Raw genomic sequence first — 16,022 nt, 5'->3', positions numbered from 1 at the left:
ATAAGTGATGGATTTTATTTTCACTATTCAAGCCACGAAAGCCTTGATTCTGAAAGGAATTTGACATTCAAGAAAATATAGCTAATGGTACCATAAAGTAGGCCAAGTCTTCAGATAGAAAATTAAGTTTAATCATTATTTTACGTGTGTACATATATTAAACTACTGAGTGTAGATTCTTGCCTTTCATAATACATGATAGAGAATGACAACTTTTTACAAAAATATGAATTGTTTGCGCCACGCCAACGTCATTGTTTTAAATTGCTTCGTAAAGAAATATAATACGGTTTCAATAAAAATCCAATTTGCTTTCAATATGAAACGTGTAAGACAATATTTTTGTCCTCTTATTTTACTTTAAGGATCAATCCAATTTATAAAAAAAATTAAATTGACTTAAATTGAAGAAAATTTGTCCTTAACGTATAGACTCAAATTAGGATAGGGAATTTATAACTTGAGCACGATATGACTTTGTAGGTCTGCGAGTAATCTCCTTGTATTTTGAAAATATTTTACTTAAAAAATAAATCAACGTTTTCACATTATCTATATCTCTATTTCTGACACATTAAGCTCTTGGTTTTATACAGTCTTGGGTATTTTGTCTTTTTTTTAAAATGGTTTTGTGATTTGATATAAGATATAAGTTTAAGTGTCAAGCAGTAATCTACTTTGATTAACGTGCATTTAAGAAACTCATTTGAAATTTTTTAAAAATGTCTGAAAAAGCTTAATTTAAAATTGTTGTAAAAATAGGTTTAAAGAGGTTTATTTTTCTAATTTCAAAATACACTGTAAAAGCACTTTTATTCGTAATCGATTTGGCAAGAACTCGTCACATTCAACTCCAATTTAATCAAATTCTAATCGATTATATCTATTATCCTTTTTGGCTACTGCCTTTCATAGGTATTTGTATTTGTATATATTCCCTTTTCGTTACTCCTGCATTTTCAAAATACCTTCAAACACAGATACACTCTTGTATATATGCCCATTCCAATTAGTACAAAGTGTTAGAGGAGATTTATCCTTTTTCACACCATTTATCCACAATTTTCCTACAAAGCTCGATTTTAGATACATTAATTTCCGTCCGTACATTTCAATTATAATTCCGAGTATAGAATGTCCTTTCATCGGCATCGCAGTCGCATTAAAAATCAATAAATTACTTATTTATTTTTTTCCAACTACTGACACACTAAATAGTATCCTCAAACCTCATCTCCCACCGAGATAAAAGCAAAGATATGTACGGTACGGAGACGTATAAGACCGTCGACGTTTTATATTACGTGATAAAAATGTTCTCTCTTGTAATTCAAAAATCTCGAAAAATGGCCCGAGTAAGAGAAGAAGAAAAAAAAAGGACGAGCAAAATAAAAATAAAAGAAAACCAAATGATACTCGTATATAATATAACCTCAACTTGACTAACAGAAAACCAAGAAAAAGGATAAAACTGATGATGGTGAAGGAGGATGCTATGAAGCTGATTATGATGGTGATGGTGGTTTTGTTGGTTAAGTAAGTGGAATGATCAAAAGTTCAAATAGGAGGATGCAACAGCAACAATGACGTACTATAATGAAATTACAATACCCCTATCTCTACTTCTATACGCCATCGGCAACAAAAACAACAACAACAAGAACATTTTAAAATGTATCTATATTGCATTTTGCCTATTTTTCTCTTACTTTTTTTTAAAAAACTTTTATTTCACTTTATTTTACTTTCAAAAAACACTATAGGCAACTTTATAATAAAAATAGAAAGGCATAGTTAGGTGCCTAACCTACTACAAGGTGAAATTGATGGAAAGTAGCACTACAACATTCACTGGAGTGCGAGGGGGTTGGTATTTCTAAAGTGAATCAACTATGAACATTGAAGTGAGAGATGAAAAGAAGGAGTCCTTCTTCCTACTATATATTATATTTCCTCCGCAGGATGAGTAATTTTAGCTTTCTTTGTTTCAGATATGCATTTGAAACCCATTTTGATTTATACGATGATTATGAAATTCACTTTTTACCATAGGAGAGAGGTAGATTGTTCTCTAAGTGTAATGGGGTGGTGGTGAATATTAAAAAGAAGAAAAATTAATATTTAAGGAAAAGGATATAGAAAATGACTTTAACTACATCCTATATTATACATATGTGAATTTTCGTTTTTTGACTAAAAAAATTGTATGGGGGCCACTGTTAGTTTTGATCTTAAAACAAAAATGGAAAAAACACTTAACACGAATCTGCTCAAAACCTTAACTTCGAAGTTTGAACTCAATCGACCCAATGGTTTAGGCTGTAGGAGCGTGGACAGACAGACAAAACAGACCGGACGGAATCACGGGACCCACTTTTTCGACTTCTCTACCATCGTAAGATCATGTTTGATTAAAATCTCCATTTGTATTTTTTTAACGAATTCAAAACTTGTCATATGGTTCCTATGTGTCGTAAGTAAAAATGGAATTGCGAGAATTTGTCGCGATTTTAAAAAGTCGGTTTTTAAAAACCTGATTCTGATATACTCTTAACTAATTAGAAAAACGTAGGCATTTAAGAATTAATTGCTTAGTAAAATATTTGTTGCTAAGATAAGTCTAAAAATTAAAGTTTTTTCTCTAAAAGATTTTAATTATACCTATAACTACATTCTTGAAATAAATATTTTGAGCACTGTTGACAATTTTACGTTTGAATCATATCTTTTTTGATTTGCTTGCATTCAGTAAGTAATTATTTAAAAGTCGAGCTTTTTCAGAGAAGATGGAAAAATAATTCCAGAAGAAAGCATGCCCGATTATTGAAACCTCAGAATTGTTTCCCGGTAATAAAAAAAAAGAGACCCGCTGTTTTCTTGGCTGAGAAAGAAATTGATTAGTGAGGTTCTCTCTGGAGTAACTAAAGTTTACTCATCATCCGTTCGAGAGAAAAGTTTGTCGGGTGAGCCTAAAGGATAAAATCCAGCTACTAAAATGGCTTCGTAGCGTATAGAAATGTCTTCGAATCCACGCAAACAAAACAGCGCAGAAGAGAAAGACCAGGGATCAGTTAGCGTGCTCATTGGATGAGGCGGAGGCCCTAGTTAACACGGGACAATTATAGCGCCACCATATGAAAGTAAGAATTACAAAAAAAAAACAACGACAAACATAAAAAATTTCTGCTGTTAAATAATTGTAATTTTCTGTTAAAAGCTGTTAAAAGCTATTATGAGCTTTTAGAACAAAGATCACGCTTATTTACAACTTTTCACTGACAATAAGCCTACATACATAAACATAATCCACCTAAGTGCATTTATTCCATTTATTTTGGGGAAGAATGTCAGCAATAACGCTCCGAATATTTTCAAATAAGCAATCAATCAGTCTCGGTCTTATCTGTGAAGACAAAGCTACTTCACATTACCTCAGAAAAGGGGACACGCTCACAAAAGATTTCCTTCCATAAATTGATTATTTCATTGCATAGCGCGAGACATTATTTTGTATATAAGTTTACAGGATTTATAACCGAGCGTCGTTCAGGAGTAAGAGTATTCATTATAAAATGTCAAACCCATTCATCAATTGACAGCTGTCAAAAAGATCAATTCCGAAAAAAATTGGAAGAAAGAAAACCACAGTCTAAAATAAGTGATGGATTTTATTTTCACTATTCAAGCCACGAAAGCCTTGATTCTGAAAGGAATTTGACATTCAAGAAAATATAGCTAATGGTACCATAAAGTAGGCCAAGTCTTCAGATAGAAAATTAAGTTTAATCATTATTTTACGTGTGTACATATATTAAACTACTGAGTGTAGATTCTTGCCTTTCATAATACATGATAGAGAATGACAACTTTTTACAAAAATATGAATTGTTTGCGCCACGCCAACGTCATTGTTTTAAATTGCTTCGTAAAGAAATATAATACGGTTTCAATAAAAATCCAATTTGCTTTCAATATGAAACGTGTAAGACAATATTTTTGTCCTCTTATTTTACTTTAAGGATCAATCCAATTTATAAAAAAAATTAAATTGACTTAAATTGAAGAAAATTTGTCCTTAACGTATAGACTCAAATTAGGATAGGGAATTTATAACTTGAGCACGATATGACTTTGTAGGTCTGCGAGTAATCTCCTTGTATTTTGAAAATATTTTACTTAAAAAATAAATCAACGTTTTCACATTATCTATATCTCTATTTCTGACACATTAAGCTCTTGGTTTTATACAGTCTTGGGTATTTTGTCTTTTTTTTAAAATGGTTTTGTGATTTGATATAAGATATAAGTTTAAGTGTCAAGCAGTAATCTACTTTGATTAACGTGCATTTAAGAAACTCATTTGAAATTTTTTAAAAATGTCTGAAAAAGCTTAATTTAAAATTGTTGTAAAAATAGGTTTAAAGAGGTTTATTTTTCTAATTTCAAAATACACTGTAAAAGCACTTTTATTCGTAATCGATTTGGCAAGAACTCGTCACATTCAACTCCAATTTAATCAAATTCTAATCGATTATATCTATTATCCTTTTTGGCTACTGCCTTTCATAGGTATTTGTATTTGTATATATTCCCTTTTCGTTACTCCTGCATTTTCAAAATACCTTCAAACACAGATACACTCTTGTATATATGCCCATTCCAATTAGTACAAAGTGTTAGAGGAGATTTATCCTTTTTCACACCATTTATCCACAATTTTCCTACAAAGCTCGATTTTAGATACATTAATTTCCGTCCGTACATTTCAATTATAATTCCGAGTATAGAATGTCCTTTCATCGGCATCGCAGTCGCATTAAAAATCAATAAATTACTTATTTATTTTTTTCCAACTACTGACACACTAAATAGTATCCTCAAACCTCATCTCCCACCGAGATAAAAGCAAAGATATGTACGGTACGGAGACGTATAAGACCGTCGACGTTTTATATTACGTGATAAAAATGTTCTCTCTTGTAATTCAAAAATCTCGAAAAATGGCCCGAGTAAGAGAAGAAGAAAAAAAAAGGACGAGCAAAATAAAAATAAAAGAAAACCAAATGATACTCGTATATAATATAACCTCAACTTGACTAACAGAAAACCAAGAAAAAGGATAAAACTGATGATGGTGAAGGAGGATGCTATGAAGCTGATTATGATGGTGATGGTGGTTTTGTTGGTTAAGTAAGTGGAATGATCAAAAGTTCAAATAGGAGGATGCAACAGCAACAATGACGTACTATAATGAAATTACAATACCCCTATCTCTACTTCTATACGCCATCGGCAACAAAAACAACAACAACAAGAACATTTTAAAATGTATCTATATTGCATTTTGCCTATTTTTCTCTTACTTTTTTTTAAAAAACTTTTATTTCACTTTATTTTACTTTCAAAAAACACTATAGGCAACTTTATAATAAAAATAGAAAGGCATAGTTAGGTGCCTAACCTACTACAAGGTGAAATTGATGGAAAGTAGCACTACAACATTCACTGGAGTGCGAGGGGGTTGGTATTTCTAAAGTGAATCAACTATGAACATTGAAGTGAGAGATGAAAAGAAGGAGTCCTTCTTCCTACTATATATTATATTTCCTCCGCAGGATGAGTAATTTTAGCTTTCTTTGTTTCAGATATGCATTTGAAACCCATTTTGATTTATACGATGATTATGAAATTCACTTTTTACCATAGGAGAGAGGTAGATTGTTCTCTAAGTGTAATGGGGTGGTGGTGAATATTAAAAAGAAGAAAAATTAATATTTAAGGAAAAGGATATAGAAAATGACTTTAACTACATCCTATATTATTTAGCTTGAAATGAAAAAATAGGGATATTTACAAAAATCTCAATCTACTTCACTCTTTATTTATACAAAATTAAGAAATGGTACTCACCACATCAGTGACATCCATTTTTAATTACTTTCTAACTTTTGTTATAAGAAATAAATTACACTTTTTTCAGGCCTCGATGAATTCTGCACATTAAAATTATTAAAATAGACTGCCCTTTGGCAAATCAAAAATTACATTTTTTTCCACATATTCACCACATTCTCAACTGTGAATTCACCACGATACACCACCTACCATCACCATAGTACCGCTTTTAATATCCATTAGCTGCTATATTTTCAACATGAGATTAAGCGAGAGGAGTATAGAAAAATGGAGGAGTGTGAGAAGGGCAGAGAACAAGAAAGAGAGAGAGACAGAAAGGGCAAGAAAAAATACCGTTTTTTACCACTGTTGGTGTTGGGAAAAATCGATTTCCATCAAGGAAGAAAAATTTTCTTTCTCTATTGGTTTTTCTTTTTATTCATTTTTGGGAAGTTTGTCGATTTTTTTTTAATATGAAAAGAAAAAGCGGATTTCCTGTGAAATAATCAGGATTTCCTTTTTAAAATTAAACTGCAAGCATATTCACAAACATATACGAAAAGAAATACATTCAAATGAAGAATAAGAAGAAAGAAAAAAACCCTTTTTTGTGGTTCTTCAGCAGGAATATAGCCATTTTTTCTTTACTTATTCTGAACTTACGTCTCTTTTACGGCACAATTATGTAAACTTCGTTATCCTTTTATCGAAAAACTGTGTATTTCAGTTATTTTTAATTTATTATTTTATTTATGTTCCTTTTTTTTTGTTTTATATGCTTTTCTTTGATTGTGATTGAATTTTCTTTTTAAATAATTTTATCAAGTGAAGAAAAAAATAATCACCACTTTTTGGGCTTAAAGCAACCAAGAACACTTTTTAACTCGACGAGTGTAGGAAAAACTCTGAGGTTTATTTTCTTAGGCAGAGGAGAGAACAAAAATTATTATTTTTTTTTCTTTTTGTGTGCAAAATTCGAAAATGGCAATGGCGTTTAAATTATAATACACACCACCATCACTGAAGTTGGCTGCAGTTCAAAAGAATGACAGGAAGGGAGACATATTTCTGACATAACCTTTAACCTTTTTGAGAGAATAATAAACAAATATGAAATTTGATTTTAGGTTGAAACTTTGTTAGTTGGAATTTTTAAAATAATTTGTATGTATTCTTTTAAAAATATAACTTTCTTGTTTCAAAAATTTGTAATTCTTAAACACTGAAAAATATAATAATTCACATTTTACACAACATAAACAAAAGGTGGGTGGTGAGGAAAAATACACTTTTTCCAACTCCCATCCCAGTGACACACATATTTTTTTATATGACAAAATTAACACTTCTGCGTAGGACAGGCCATGATTCTGACATTCGTTTGACATTTATATATTTTGGCCTACTATTTTCTAAAGATTATGATGAAAAGGGGAAGAGAGCAGGGCAGGGTCGGTGATGGGTTAACACATGCGCATAAATATTTTATAGAAAGTATTTGAGTGAACAGTTAGAAAGGAGCACAAAATGGATTTTATAGTAGATATTATATAGATACGAAAAAGGAGGAGATAAGAGAATGAAAATGGACTTTTTAGAGAATAGAAAAATGTTAATTTGACAATATATTTAAGGAAAAAACAAGCAAAAACACACATAAAAAAGTTATGAGTAACACTTTTAAGGAAATTGTACTTTTAAAACCGACTATTTATGAGTTTTTAAACAAAATTTATTAAAGAAAATATTTTTTTTGGAAGAAAAAGCTACAGGTTGTAAATTACTTGCCTTTATGGTAGGAAAACTATTGGAATACTGACTTTATTCAAGCGATACAGCAAAAGAGGGCTGCCAACAGGACTTTTTTGTTTTTGTATTATTTTAATGGTGAGAAAGGAACTTTATTATTCACAATTGGATATGTTAACCCATAATTTATATTTCTTATTTACCTCCCGGTCCGATTTGCCAAATTGAAAATTATGGCATTTCTCGACGTTTCAAGGTCCCTAGAATCGAAAAAAGAGGCTAGGATGCGACCCACACTGTCGATTTGTCTTGCTTAAAAGTTTGTCTATATGTACTCGTATCAATTTTAAGCAAATTTGAGTACTATTTTTAGTAGATTTTATTTTTTATGAAAAAACGGAGTGTTGGAATTTTCAAAAGAAAAAAAAATATTTAAAATCGAAAATAGTATTTTCTGTGAAATAAGAAAAGTTTGAAGACAATATTTTTAATTTGTGAAAAGCTATTTGAGTCGAATATAAATTTTTACAAATCTTTAGTATTGTTTTTTTTAGAGTTGTATTTTTGTAAAAAACTGTCAATTCAATTATTTTTAAAATTTCACTGACTGTTAACAACAATATTTTTTGAAAGATAAAAGTAAATTAAAGCCAATATCTACAATTTTTGAAACGATATTTGAGTCGAAAATCAATTTTTACCAACTTTTATACATTTTTTTTTAGGTTTTTATTTTTTGTAAAAAAAAACTATCAATTCGATTTTTCTCAAAATTTGTCCTAATGTTGAAAACAATATTTCTTACAAGTAAAAATTAGTAAGAAGCTACTATCTCAAATTTTTGAAAAGATATTTGAGTCGAAAATCATTTTTTACCAAGTTTTGTTAATTTTGTTTCGGTTTTCAATTTTTTGTAAAAAAATTTTCAATTCGATTTTTTTCAAAATTTTAGTGAATGTTGACAACAATATTTCTTATAAGATAAAATAAGTTTAAAGTCCAAATTAAAAGTTTTTAAAAGATATTTGAATACATATTTAATTTTTACCAACTTTGAGTAATGTTTTTTTAGAGTTTTATTTTTTATAAAATAAAACTGTCAATTCGATTTTTTTTAAAAATTTTATCAGATGTAAAAAAACATTATTCTTCGTTGCACAAAATTGCTTTGGAGATAAAATAATATTTTAGTCGTAAAATTTTGGCGGTGACAAAGTTTTTTTTTCAGTTTTTTTCTTGATTTATAAAAAACCGTTACATGGATTTTTTTCAAAAAATATAGTTCTTTGATATCACGTTACAATATAGTATATAAAATTTTATTCAAGTCTCTTGCGTTTTTGGTTCGTAAGATATTAAGGGTTAACCAAAATGTTCACCTTTTTTTCAAACTGCTATGGTAAAAAAAAACACCCACGCAATTTTCTTGAGAGCCCTTTCTGCATCTTTCTGCCTTATTATCTGTATAACAAAATTTATTTGAAATGGATATCTCTTCTGGTTCTTGAGCTATGGACGACGATAAAAACATCGCGAACGTACGAACGTATACGAACGTACGTACCCACGCACGCACAGACATCTTTCTAAAAATCTTTTATTTCGACTATGGGGACCTTGAAACGTCGAAAAATGTCAAAATTATCAATTTGACAAATCGGACCCATTACAATAACTTCCTATGCGAAGTTAATACAATATTTTTAAAGATTTTTAGAGAAATGTCTGTGCGTGCATGTGTACGTACGTCCGTAAGTTCGTACGATCAAGAACCAGTAGAGATATCGACTTCAGATGAATTGTGTTATACAGATAGAAATGCAGAAAGATGCAGAAAGGACTCACAAAAAAAAGGTGAACATTTTGTTAAACCCAAAATATCGCACGAACGAATAACGCTAGCGACATGAAAAAGAATATATATTATATATTGGGTCGTGTGCAAAAAGATGAGATCAAACTCTTTACTCACTTTTTTGAGAACTTTCTTAAGGTTGTATGCAAAAAAATAATTACTGACCGAGTTAGATCTCACTTGGTGAGTTCACTCTCATAGGGATGAGATCGATCTCAAAAGGAAAGCTTGCCATGAGATTGTGCTCGTTTTCATATGCAAAAAGCTGAGTAAACACTTGGTTACATGAGATCGATCTCACAAATTGTTAAGAATGGTATTTCTCGGACTTAGTTCACATAAAACCGTAAGGATGGCTGAATTTATAATTAAATATGTCGGACAAAGAAATTATAAGGAAAGAAGGTGTCCAATAGGTGATGATTTTCGTCGTTTGTACCGGTTTAGTGAAGAAGGTGTGCGATTGTTAACGAAGGAATTTTTGGGCCTGAGCTCAGAAACGCGTGGTGGTGCTCTCACAAATGAAGAAAAAATAAGAACATTTCTGCGATACATAGGAGACCCGGGGTTCCAAATTGGAGTTGATGAAAACGTTGGAGTTCATCAATCTACGGTCTCTAGAGTGGTGCAGCAAGTTTCTGCAGAAATTGCAAGCCAGGCCAAGAATTGGATTATATTCCCACATACTGTGGAAGAAATACTAGAAGCGCAAAGGTTATGGAGCTCGAAGTACGAGTTTCCTTATGCAATTGGTGCTTTAGATTGCACTCATGTCGGAATAAGGAAACCTTTGACCTATCATGAGGAGTACATTAACCGTAAGGGATACTACTCCATTAATGTTCAAGCTTCATGCAATGCGGAAGAAAAGTTTACAAGTGTTGAATGATGCTGGCCAGGATCCGTACACGACTCCCGTATTTTGAAAAACTCTTTCCTATATAGTCACATGAATAATAATACTTCATCAGGAATACTTCTCGGTGATGAAGGTTTTGGCATTACTCCATGGTTAATGACCCCGTTTAAAGAAACGAATAATGACATCAAACGTAATTTTAATGCTGTTTTGACAAAAGAAAGAGTTATTATAGAGAGAAGAATCAATCATAACTAAGCAACGATCGATCGAGATCGATCTCAATTTCAACGAGTAATAGCTGTTGAGCTTGAACTCGTTTTTTTGCATACAAAACTGAGTCTGAGTTCCGCCCTACTCGATCGATCTCACCGGTGAGTTCAAGCTCGTCAGCTCAGACTCTGAGCTCTTGCCCATCTTTTAGAATATGACCTATTGTAACGTGATATATATTTTGAAAAAAATTCAACTAACTGTTTTTTTTAAATCAAAGAAAACTGAAAAATAATTATTTTCTCCTCCAATATTTTACGAAAATAATTGTGTGCAACGAAGAATAACCTTTTTGGTATCAAGTACAATTTTGAGACAAACCAAATTGACAGTTTTTTTTTTAATGAAAACCTAAAAAAAAACAAAAAGTTGGTAAAAATTGATTTTCGACTCAAATATCTTTTCAAAAATTTAAGATATTGGCTTCAATTTAATTTTATATTATAAAAAATAGTATTTTCAACATTCAATCATACTTTGAGACAAAATTTGAAAAAAAAAATCGAATTGACAAGTTTTTTTACAACAAATAAAAACCTAAAACAAATATTAATAAAATTTGGTGAAAATTGACTTTCGACTAAAATTTCCTTTAAAAAACTTGAGATATTGGCTTCAATTCATTTTAATATTGCAAAAAATATTGCTGTCAACATTCAGTAAAATAATGAAAAAAACCGAATTAAAAGTTTTTCTTACAAAATATAAAAACCTAAAAAAAAAAACAATACTAAAACTTGGTAACACTTTATTTTCGACTGAAATAACTTTTCAATTTCTTCAAAATTAAATTGAAATCCAAAAAATGGTACGCAAAATTGGGTAAAATTAATCTTCCGTTTTCGATATCTCGTCAATTATAGATGATTTTGATTTGAAATTAATTACATTCATCCAATTTGTAATATAATTTATAATACAAAAATTAAAACTTTCAAGAAATGCTAGTAAAATCGATGTAAATTGAGTTTCGACGAACAATCTCGTTAACTAAAATAGATTTTGAAATCAAACTTTTTCATCAAATTCAAAATTTTGTTTGTAATTTTTATTTTTTTTAAATAGTTCAACTGACAACGTTTTTAACGAAACACGAAAACCTTTTAATCAAGACAAATCACCAGACGGGATGGGAAGTTATCAGAGTGGGTCGCATCCCAGCCTCTTTTTATATAGGCTTTCATATTAAGTTACAAATAAACAAGATCCATGTGCATGAGATTACATGTAAAAGTCATTTAATTTTTATTATTTTTGGTAAAAAAGGAAAATTCCATCATCTTTCTAAATTTTAATGCAACAGAGGAAGTAGTTTATCATTCATTAACTAAGAGTATTATAAGGTTATCAACGAATATAAGGTATTGTTCACTTGATATCCATACAACGGTCTTCCACTAAGAATTTTTTTTTTAATTAGTCAACCATGTGACAAAGTGTCAATTTTGCAACTATCATATTTCGACATTTAAAAAGTTAAAAGTATGCCATCACTTATTGAACAACGCATACTTCATACTTTTTTCTTCGGTTTTTGTCAAAGCTCATCAATTGATTTAAGACCTTAAAAAGAAAATTCGTGAAGTTATTGAAGACTTATAGCCGCAAATCGATGAATTGGAAATTTTCATGAAAAGAATTTATCGATGGTAGTCATAATGACCATTGGCAATTTATATTCATAATGTCTCTCTTTACAACAAAATGGACGTCCAATGATTTATTTGAACAAATTCTTTTTGTAGATAAAAAATTGAAACCTATTATTGGATTACTCTTCTTTTTTTTTAAAGTATAAAATAGTAAAATTTTTAAATAGAAATATAATATAAAGTGAAACAATTCGGATTAGTCTAAGTTTTTTTAAAATAAAAATATGAGTCATGTGATATATTAGGTTTTATAAGGCTCAAAAAATTAGCATTAAAATTATTATCATATAGAATCATTAATTTCGTATTTTCGATTTGAAAGAGCTTGATTTTAACAACTGGCAACGATCGAGTACCACGTGATAATTATGGTCCTCGCAATCGAGCAATCGATAATAATGGAAAGATATTGCTAAGGAAAAATATTGCTACTGCAAATGTAGTAGTTGCTAATGAGCGTGTGAAGTCAGTTTTAATACCAATAAGATTGATTATTAAGCAATACATTGTTTTAGTTGTTAAAATATAGACATTTATTTATGCATGGCAATAACAAAATGATATTTATGCAACTTTGAAAACAAACAAAAAAAAGGCCGGAATGTCAACCCACTGATAATTTCAAATTCGTGTCCGTCTGTTCTAAAAGTTTCAAAAAATATTAATGAAAACATTTTGTGTAAGACAAAAATTATTAAAGTCAATATCTTTCTATGTTTTCATTAGTTGTTAAGGTATTCGTTTTTTGTAAAAAATGTTGTCCATTTTGAATTTTTTTAAATGTACCTATTTTTTTTTGAAATCACTTTCACTTTTTTAATATTACTTTTGGCATTATCATAGTCAAAACAAAATTTGATTAAAGTCCAATTCTCTCCTGGTTTTCGAGATATGGCCGACAAAAAACGATATCCTAAATTAATGGACGTACGGACAAATTGGGCAAACTACAATAACTTCTTACGGGAAGTTAAAAATCGATAAGCGCATGTGATGACTTTGAATATGTCTAAAAAGAAAATTTCTATAAAACAAATTTCTATACAAACAAATTTCTATACAACAAATACAAAATTTCTACACAAACAATATTGAATCTTGATCCTTTAAGCCTAGTACGCAGCTGAAGTGAAACGAATTTTTTCGGCGTTCTCCAAGTGCAGAGCAAAATGAAAACGAAAACCACAACGGAAAATATCTGTGGAGAGTTCTGTAAGCTGTAAAAAAAATTGACAAGTTCTGACAGTCAGGTGCTGGTAGACAAAATTGGAAAAGAATTCTATTTATTAACATTTTGTTGAGCAGTTAGTACATAATTTTTTCATTTCTGCAGAAATGAAATTCTCATGAATTCCAGAGGCTCGCAACGGCTGAATTATTTTTGTGCTTACTTCCAAATAGCTTCACTGGCTTTGACCAACAAAGCCAGTTTCTTTTTTTCCTCCGAAGAGAAATCAATTTTTTTTTCTTCGGTTTATTTTTTGGAAGTTGAAGTTCACTGCTCGTTTTCATCACTTTTTGCACATCACCAATAACATCTTCAACATTCTGAGTTTCCGATTTAGAAATGTATTGTTTTTTTTTTTTTTTTACACATTAGACAAATCCATTTTATTTTAAATTTTAAATCAAATATAAATCAAAGTCAAAACATCGAAAGTCACGAGTAAACAATTTTGTTTTCAATAAAAAAATTAAACCTCCAAATTTCGCAAGCAATTAATATGCCGGGCAATTAAATTGAGAACGAAAAGAGTGGAGAATTGTACTAAGAAATCTAGTACAGCTATAGACTAAAACGACACATTTTCGCGTTGAGCAGCGTACTCGAAAACGAAAAGCACATCGAAATTTGTCGTTCATGATTTCGTCATGTCATTTTTGGATGGGAATTTTCGTTTCGCATCAGCAGCTTTATAAACAAATAAATTATTAGAATCCTCTATACCTCGGAAAGTATATTTTTGGTAGAATGTTTAGCCTAAAAGTAGGCTTTTGTCAATATTTCTACAATTTTATGAATTTCTACTTAGTTTAAAATAAAATTAATCTGATGACCAAATTACTCTACAATCTCCTTAAAGTATCGCAATGAGATCTACAGTCTTAATATAAAGCCTTAAACTGTGAGAGCTTAGCTGTGGTCAGAAAAGTTTACTTAAAATTACTTGTGGCTCATAAAAACACATCCTTCGACTATAAGTCATATCAAAATTATTGGGAACCTCATTAGGCTTCGAGCCTTAACCTATTCTAATTTCGTTTAAAAAAGTGAAGTATGTATATGCAACAATTTTGATTTTTTTTTCTGAACGAAAAACAGAATCCTAATAGCAATTATAATGTTTATTAAGACGCTGTCATGAGATGAGAGTATTCGAATTTTCTCGAACAGAAGATTTTTTAATTAAAATTTAAGGTAATGTCAAAAACCTTTGAAGTAAATTTAAAAAATGGAATGGATGATTTTTGTCCGTTTAAGTTACTTTTCACAAAGTTATTAATTTCCCATATTAAGTTATTGTAATGGGTCCGATTTGTCAAATTGAAAATTTTGACATTTCTCGACGTTTCAAGGTCCCTAGATTCGAAATAAAAGATTTTTAGAAAGATGTCTGTGCGTGCGTGTATATACGTGCGGTCGAACGTCCGTACGTCACATTTTTTCGGCGTCCATACGTCAAGAACCAGAAGAGATATCGATTTCAAATACATTTTGTTATAAAGATAATAATTCAGAAAGATGCAGAAAGTTCTCTGAATAAAATTGCGTGGGTGGTTGTTTTTACCTTAGCAGTTTGAAAAAAACCTGAAAATTTTGGTTAACCCTAAATATTTTACGAACCAAAAACGCTAGAGATTTGAATTAAATTTTATATAATATATTGCATTGTGATATAAAAGAAGTATATTTTTTGAAACAAATCCATTTAAAGGTTTTTTTTATAAATCAAAAAAAATTTGTCACCTCCAAAATTTTACGACTAAAATATGATTTCATCTCCAAAACAATTTTGAGCAACGAAGAATAATGTTTTTGACATCTGATTAAATTTTGAGAAAAACCGAATTTACAGTTTTTTTATAAAAAATAAAAATCTAAAAAAAAAACATTACTCAAAGTTGGTAAAAATTTAATATCGATTCAAAATATTGAAATTTAGGCTTCAAACTCATTTTATATTATTAGAAATATTGTTTTTAACATTCTGAAAAATTTTAATAAAAATCGAATTGCCAGTTTTTGTACAAAAAAATAAAAACCTAAAAAAAATTAACAAAAGTTGGTAAAAAATGATTTTCGATTCAAATATCTTTTCAAAAATTTGATGTAATAGCTTCTAATTAATTTTATCTTATCAAAAATATTGTTTTCAACATAAGGACAAATTTAAAAAAAAAACCGAATTGACAGTTTTTTTACAAAAAATAAAAAAACTAAAAAAATTTACCAAAAGTTGGTAAAAATTGATTTTCTACTCAAACATCTTTTTAAAAGTTTAAAATATTGGCTTCAAACTAATTTTATCTAATAAGAAGTAAGTTTTCAACATTCTATAAAATTTTGCAAAAAATCAAATTGACAATTTTTTTACAAAAAATAAAACTGTAAAAAAAACTATACTAAAACTTGGTACAAATTTACTTTCGACTCAAATATCTTTTTTTTAAAAATTAAAAATATTTTATCTTATTTTATTTCACAAAACATATTGTTTTCGATTTTCAGTAATTTTTA

The 16,022-nt window shown here is 29.6% G+C and overlaps 2 protein-coding genes across 3 annotated transcripts in view; one reads left to right on the top strand and one right to left on the bottom strand.

Moving 5' to 3' along the window:
* LOC129944548 (protein stoned-A) overlaps positions 1-6,813 on the bottom strand; it is a 31,294-nt gene extending 24,481 nt beyond the window's left edge. Inside the window, exon 1 of one of the 2 annotated variants that reach the window (XM_056054055.1) lies at positions 6,559-6,813. The gene's annotated coding sequence lies outside the window, so the exon portion shown is untranslated. Of the gene's footprint in view, positions 1-5,910; positions 6,498-6,558 lie in introns of those variants that run through there. The other variant, XM_056054056.1, reaches the window with a different exon arrangement.
* Positions 6,814-9,851: 3,038 nt separating this feature from the next.
* On the top strand, positions 9,852-10,388 carry LOC129944761 (putative nuclease HARBI1). The gene has a single exon (XM_056054426.1). It carries the CDS (start codon positions 9,852-9,854, stop codon positions 10,386-10,388), a length of 537 nt encoding a protein of 178 aa, XP_055910401.1.
* The last annotated feature ends 5,634 nt before the right edge of the window (positions 10,389-16,022 follow it).

The sequence above is a fragment of the Eupeodes corollae genome, chromosome 2 (genome assembly GCF_945859685.1).
Source record: "Eupeodes corollae chromosome 2, idEupCoro1.1, whole genome shotgun sequence".
Taxonomy (NCBI): domain Eukaryota; kingdom Metazoa; phylum Arthropoda; class Insecta; order Diptera; family Syrphidae; genus Eupeodes; species Eupeodes corollae.
This window is presented reverse-complemented; position numbering and strand designations above follow the sequence as displayed.